This window comes from Procambarus clarkii, unplaced genomic scaffold (assembly GCF_040958095.1).
Source record: "Procambarus clarkii isolate CNS0578487 unplaced genomic scaffold, FALCON_Pclarkii_2.0 HiC_scaffold_127, whole genome shotgun sequence".
Classification (NCBI taxonomy): domain Eukaryota; kingdom Metazoa; phylum Arthropoda; class Malacostraca; order Decapoda; family Cambaridae; genus Procambarus; species Procambarus clarkii.
In genome coordinates this window covers 1,796,013-1,803,835 of record NW_027189160.1, presented here as the reverse complement: position 1 = coordinate 1,803,835, position 7,823 = coordinate 1,796,013, and the positions used below count along the sequence as shown (strand labels likewise).

Genomic DNA, 7,823 nt, shown 5'->3' with positions numbered 1-7,823 from the left:
ATGTTTACTGTAATTATACAGTAATCTGTATGACAAACTATTCTCACTATCAGGGAGTGAAGATGCCTACACACACACACTCACACACACACATACACACTATCAGGAGACTCCAGATGGTCTCACACTATCAGGAGACTCCAGATGGTCTCACACACTATCAGGAGACTCCAGATGGTCTCACACACTATCAGGAGAGTCCGGAAGGTGACACACACACACTATCCTCATAGCGGTAGTGAAGATGGCCACAAACTTCATTGTCAATTATTAATTAATTTTTTTTTAATATTTCCTGTTTCGCTGTTACTATTTACAACCAATGTAATACAAGATTATGGTAGCTAATAGTCAAATTGTACAATAACGAGACACTTGAAAAAGTTGTAACTTGAAATGAGTGCACTAAGTGCTTCGTCTTCCTTGCTATCAAGGGTCATATTTTTCTGTGTTTACCACTAGTGAAGATGATGAACAAATGGTGAACACAACGCATGTACGCCACCCTTGATGAACACCCCAAATAATGAACACCACAAATGATGAACACCACAAATGATTGTTACGGCCCTCTCGGGACGCAACGGGGTTCTTACTCTGATGTTGTTAGAGGAAGATATATGTATCCGTTCCCAAGCCAGTAGTGGCTATCAAGGGATGAGATCCGTGACGCAAGTAACTTAAAGGGAGTAGGGAAAGAAAGCTAAGAACTTAATATTATAATTAACACCATCACCGATTAAATATATAAAATAAAAGAGTGCACAAGGGGGAGGGGTATTAACACTTTACAAGGGGATTAACCCACAATTGATGTCTTCTGCTGAAGACGCTGGTGCCATAACTCTCGGTGCCGAGTCCTTGGTGCTTTCTTCGTGGCCTCACAACGAATTCTCCAAAGAAGTTGAGCCTACCCTGGCCACAGGTCAGCCAAAACACAGGTCCACTGGGGGCACCGCCGTGGAGGCCGTCAACCACACGTCCAGCTGGTCTGCTGGCAGGTTCTGAGCCAACAAGGCTGGTACGGCCACTCCACGAACGATAAAAGGGGAACGCCCTAGACAGGAGCCTCGTGTGACACCACAAATCACTCTCCTGTCTTCAGTACCCCAGTGGATGATCGTCTCCAACAGTCGGTCCCGGGTAAATCCTTTTACTGCCACTCCACTGGCAGGCTAACACACCACAGTGTTCTTCCGGGGGGACGACGTCACTACAGCTGCAGCAAAGTTCAAGGTATGGAGACTGGCTGCCTCGGGTAGACTGACTCCACTTCCATCACAGCAGTCCCAGGTCGGCTCTGTAAGCAGACACGTCATCAATAACTGGGACACTAAAACACCTCACTTACGGGCTCGGGCACAAACACCTGACGTATCCAGTCCATAGATGGCGCTGTCGTCGGAGCACCACCTCACCAGAGGTCAGTGGCGGCGGTGTTGTGAGCTGCACGGGACTGGAAACTGGCCCTCGTAGCTGATACACGGCATCCTCACCAGGTGTCGTCGGCGTTTGGCGGGGGGTTTCGGGAGCCGACCCACAGATGGCGTGGTCGTTACTGCTCCCTGCTCGGACGCTGGATCCGGGTTCGTAACACCTCCCCACCAAAAGGAATTTGGTTTGGGGTTCTATAAGAGAAGACAAACCAAATTAGTATGAGGATTTAGATGCGAGATAATGCATCAGCTACCACGTTGTCCACCCCTTTGATGTGTTCAATCTGGAGGGGGTATTGCTGCAGATGGAGACTCCATCTGGTGAGCCTGAGGTTCTTTTGCCTAAACTGAGCCAGGAACTTTAGAGGATTATGGTCGGTCCGTACTAATATAGGATGACCATTGCTTGTTAGATACACCTCAAAGTGCTGGACGGAATTAATCAAGGCCAACGTTTCCTTTTCTATGACCGAGTAATTCAGCTGGCTGGGGGTGAACTTCTTAGAATGATAGGCCACCGGATGTTCTACCCCCTTCTCGTCCGTCTGGGATAAAACGGAGCCCAGGCCATAGTCAGAGGCGTCGACCGTCAGGATGAATCTATCCTCAAAGCTCGGGGACCTGAGGATTGGAGAAGAGATCAGAATTGCTTTGAGACTCTCGAATGCCTTCTGGCAATTCTCATTCCATATTAACTTTACCCCCTTCTTCAACAGATTGGTCAGGGGGGCGGCGATAGAGGAAAAATTAGGGACAAACTTACGATAAAACCCAGCCATACCAAGGAAACGTAAGATGTCCTTCCTGGTAGCTGGCGTAGGATACTGGACTATTGCCTCGATCTTGCTGGCCTTCGGCGCAATCCATCCTCCTCCAACCTTATGACCTAGGAAGATGACAGAGGTTCTGGCAAACTCAGATTTATGTAGGTTGACCACCAATCCTGACTGGAGCATGGCCTTGAAGAAATCCTCTATGTGACGCAGATGATCCTGCCAATCTACATCATATATTAATACATCATCGATGTAGACTAAGGTGTTTTCCACGTCACGCAACACAGTACCCATCAGTCTCTGGAAAGTGGAGGCTGCGTTTTTCATCCCGAATGGCATCACCTGACATTCAAATAGCCCGTCGGGAGTCACAAATGCCGATATGGGTTTGGCTTTTTCCGTGAGGGGAACTTGCCAATAGCCTTTGAACAGATCAAATTTTGTCAGGTACCGGGCTCTACCTATGGCATCCAGACATTCCTCTACTCTGGGAAGAGGATAAGTATCTGCTACAGTGACCTTATTCACCTGGCGATAATCAATACAAAGACGGTATTTCTTACCAGGTTTGGGCACTAGTAGTATCGGAGATGACCATGGGCTCGAGCTCGGGGCTATCAGATGGTGCTTCAGCATGTAATCTACCTCCTCTTTCACCACCCGTTTCTTCAGTGGGTTGAGACGGTACGGGTGTTGCTTTATAGGTCGGACGCCTTCCTCCAGCTCGACATCATGCCTCAAGACAGATGTTAATCCTGGAACATCGTCGAAGATAGGCTTGTATTGCCGGATCATCTGCAGCAATGATGATTGATGTCCTTCGGCCACGTGTGTCAACTTTGCCTGCAAGTTTAACAGAATGTCTGAGTTAGTCAACACCTCCTCTTCCTCCTCAATGTCGTCATTAGTGGTCACTAAGGTTACGGGGAGTGTATTCTGCCCCTCGTATCTCTTGATCATATTAACATGAACCAGAGTTTCTTTCTTACGACGGTCTGGAGTACTCAGAAGGTAATTGAGGTTAGTAACCTTCTTTACAACCGGGTAGGGACCTACGAATCTGGCGCTCAAACTTCCAGTTATTGTAGGAGTACATACCAAAACCAGATCTCCTACTTGAAACTCCCTTTGCTTGGTCCTCCTATCGTACCTGCTCTTGATAGTTCTCTGTGTATTGTCCAAGTTCCTTGTAGCCATCTCCCAGTCTGAGAACAGCCGTCCTTTATTTGTAGACAACCAGTCCACCATATCCTCGTTGGTTTCCGCGTCCAGCCAATGTTCTCGTGCCACTTCTAAGGGACCTCTTACTGAGTGACCAAAGATCATCTCGAATGGGGAGATTCCTAGGGATTCATTGGGCACTGATCTTACCGCAAATAGGAAGTAGGGCAGTTCTTCAACCCACTTATTCTGCCTGTCGTAGCAAAACTTCCGAAGCATGCCCTTCAACGTCTGGTGAAAACGTTCCAAAGCTCCTTGAGACTCGGGATGGTAGGCACTAGAGGTTATCTGCTGGATTCCCAGGTCGGCGATCTGTTGGCGAAACAAATGGGACATGAAGTTAGATCCCTGGTCCGTCTGAATAGTCTTGGGAAGACCGTATCGTGAGATGAACCAGAGCAGTTGTTTCACCAAAACCCTAGCTGTGATGGTCTTAAGGGGGATCGCTTCTGGGTACCTACTAACCCGATCTAGTATTGTTAGCAAATACTGTACCCCTGAAGTAGCAGGTGGAAGAGGGCCTACTATATCCAAGATAAGGTGTTCGAAGGGCTCACCTATTGATGGAATGGGGTATAAATGGGCTTTGGGGACAGGCTGGTTTGCTTTCCCGGCCACCTGGCAGGCGTGGCAGGTCTTGCAGAAACGACGTACGTCCTCCTTCATATGCGGCCAGTAGAAGCCCTTGGCTAGGCGTTGGAAAGTCTTAGAGATCCCACCATGTCCAGCAAATCTATTAGCATGGGCTGTTTCTAACAGCTTAGATCTGAACACGGCTGGGACGACTATCTGATCACCTACCGCACTTGACTGGGGATATTTCGGAGGATGCCGGCGACACAGTACATCATTTGACCACACATACAGATCCCCTCCTTTCGCAGGAGTGTCTACGGTGTCGGCCAACTTCCGTACCTGAGGGTCCTTCTTCTGTTCCTCTATCAGATGGGCTCGAGTCCAGTGTTCAGGAACCGGCATCTGGACGGGCGGGACTGGTGTATGGCTACTCGTAACCTGTGGGATAGGAGGAGAGTCAAACAAAGTGTTTAGATCTAGTGGTGCATGGAGGTGCGCCTGAGACCTGGTTTGCACTGCTGCGATGGGACTGGTCTCTTCACGTCCTGGATTCTCCACTACCAGGGGACAGTTGGGTAACAATCCTAGGGGTAAGTCATTGGCTAATATTACGTCAATTCCCTCTATGGGAAGACTATCCACCACAGCCAACCGACACTCACCTTTGAAGTGCTGAGAGTCTAGATGTACTTGTACCAATGGGGCAACGTACAAGGTGGAAGGGAATCCACCCAGGATTACCTTCTGCATCTCATTCGCCGATATACCTTCGGGTAATGATGTTTCCAGAATTAGAGACTGGGCCACTCCACTGTCTCTAAGTATTACCACAGGCGTACCTGAAAGGCCGCTGGTTACATACCCTTGGGAGATATACGGGGCGAACAATCCCTTCCTCATCTCCAGGGTGGATGTCGGTGGTACTATACTGTTCATCAGCATGACTTCCCTACGGGGATTATTACCTGTACTGCCACGACACCTTGCAGCAATATGTCCTCTCTTGCCGCAGGTCCAACACAATACATCCCTTTTAGGACTAATCGTCCGAGGACTATCTGAGGTTGGCTTGACGACACTTCGAGGGGCAGTTCTATCTTCCGGTCTATGTTTGGTTGGATATCTTGAATAGGTCTTCGGGACGTTCCTAGCAGATGGCCTATGAGTCAGGATATACTCTTCAGCCATGGTGGCTGCCGCACTCAAGGTCTCTACCTGCTGTTCCTCTAGGTACGTCTTCAGATCTCCAGACAAACAATCCTTGAAGTCCTCGAGCAGAATCAGCTGCTCGAGGTCTTCCTTGGTCTCCACCTTCCGAGAGGCACACCATTCTTGAAAAAGTCGCTCCTTGATCGTGGCGAACTCGGTGAAAGTGTGCTCTGAGGTCTTCTTCAGGTTTCTAAACTTCTGCCTGTATGCCTCAGGTACCAATTGGTACGCCATGAGCACAACCTTCTTCACCTTGTCGTAATCGCCGGAGTCGTCAAGGGATAACGTAGAGTAGGCGATTTGGGCCTTCCCAGTTAAGACTGACTGTATCATGATGGCCAAATTCTCCCTTGGCCACTCCAAAGAGGCAGCGACTTTCTCGAAGGCTGCGAAGAACTTCGAAACTTCTCTCTCGTTGAATTTGGGGACCATTTTGATCGAAACCGGTAGCTCCAGTTTGTCTCTGTCCAGCGCCTAATCGTAATACTTCTAGTTCATGTTGTCTCTGTCTTTCTTTTTCTTCTCTTTCTCGTTCTTCTCTCTCTCTTTCTCGTTCTAATTCTAAACGCCTCATCGCCAATTCTTTATCTTGTCTTTCTCTTTCCATTTCTAATTTCTTCCATTCTATTTCTCGATTAATTTCCAAGGCACGCATTTTGACAGTTAGCAAGCTTATATTCAGCTCACCTGCATCACTGTCAACGTCGCTGCCCTTATCTTCCTTTTCCGTGGAAGCTATCTCCTCACCTTCCCTTGTACTAGGAGTCTCGCCTTCCAGTTTCTCTTCTGCCTTCAGGTGCCGGTGAACCTTGGACAATATTTCCACACGGGAATCACTGGCACGGATCTTGATCTCCAGGTAGGCGCTCACTAGTACAAGTTCCGGTTTGCTCAGATACTTTAATCTGGCAAGACAGTCCACTCTGTTCAGAAAAGCCTGAACATCGTCCAGATCATCGATGGTAGCTTTTTCTGCCATTGTCACAGATGGAACACTCAACTAGCACTTAACACACCGCTTACACGTTAGCACTTAACGCACCGAGCACTGTTCTACGTCAATATTGCACTTTATCGCACCAAACACTGCACTTGCCAATATTGCACGTAATCACTTCAGGCACCGCACTACGCAATATCGCACTTAATCACAGCGAACCCTTCGCTCTTCAATATTGCACTGAATCACTGAGCACCGCACTAGTCAATATTGCACTTAATCGCTTAGTCACAGCGAGCACCGCACTGCACAATATTGTACTTAGTCACTCTTGAGCACCGCACAGGACGTATAATGTCACAATCGTCACACAGGGGGAATTATATACAGGGATTACGCCACTTCACCACCCCTGTCAAACATACTTAACAAGGGGACGGATCCCGCTGGGGATGCCAATTATGTTACGGCCCTCTCGGAACGCAACGGGGTTCTTACTCTGATGTTGTTAGAGGAAGATATATGTATCCGTTCCCAAGCCAGTAGTGGCTATCAAGGGATGAGATCCGTGACGCAAGTAACTTAAAGGGAGTAGGGAAAGAAAGCTAAGAACTTAATATTATAATTAACACCATCACCGATTAAATATATAGAATAAAAGAGTGCACAAGGGGGAGGGGTATTAACACTTTACAAGGGGATTAATCCACAATTGATGTCTTCTGCTGAAGACGCTGGTGCCATAACTCTCGGTGCCGAGTCCTTGGTGCTTTCTTCGTGGCCTCACAACGAATTCTCCAAAGAAGTTGAGCCTACCCTGGCCACAGGTCAGCCAAAACACAGGTCCACTGGGGGCACCGCCGTGGAGGCCGTCAACCACACGTCCAGCTGGTCTGCTGGCAGGTTCTGAGCCAACAAGGCTGGTACGGCCACTCCACGAACGATAAAAGGGAAACGCCCTAGACAGGAGCCTCGTGTGACACCACAAATCACTCTCCTGTCTTCAGTACCCCAGTGGATGATCGTCTCCAACAGTCGGTCCCGGGTAAATCCTTTTACTGCCACTCCACTGGCAGGCTAACACACCACAGTGTTCTTCCGGGGGGACGACGTCACTACAGCTGCAGCAAAGTTCAAGGTATGGAGACTGGCTGCCTCGGGTAGACTGACTCCACTTCCATCACAGCAGTCCCAGGTCGGCTCTGTAAGCAGACACGTCATCAATAACTGGGACACTAAAACACCTCACTTACGGGCTCGGGCACAAACACCTGAAGTATCCAGTCCATAGATGGCGCTGTCGTTGGAGCACCACCTCACCAGAGGTCAGTGGCGGCGGTGTTGTGAGCTGCACGGGACTGGAAACTGGCCCTCGTAGCTGATACACGGCATCCTCACCAGGTGTCGTCGGCGTTTGGCGGGGGGTTTCGGGAGCCGACCCACAGATGGCGTGGTCGTTACTGCTCCCTGCTCGGACGCTGGATCCGGGTTCGTAACAATGATGAACACACGAAGAATAGCATCCCCCATATTGAACACACACAATGAACAGTCACCCCCACGGGATGAACACCTTTCATGAACAATATCATTGCCTTGACGTGAGCCAAAACTAACTAACTCACTCAATCCCCCGAACGACCTAAACTGTGTTCATCAACCAAT

General features: G+C 48.9%; 1 protein-coding gene across 1 annotated transcript; it reads right to left on the bottom strand.

The window, feature by feature from the left end:
* Positions 1-1,663: 1,663 nt before the first annotated feature.
* LOC138360887 (uncharacterized) lies at positions 1,664-5,197 on the bottom strand. The gene has a single exon (XM_069320395.1). It carries the CDS (start codon positions 5,195-5,197, stop codon positions 1,664-1,666), a length of 3,534 nt encoding a protein of 1,177 aa, XP_069176496.1.
* Between the last annotated feature and the right edge of the window lie 2,626 nt (positions 5,198-7,823).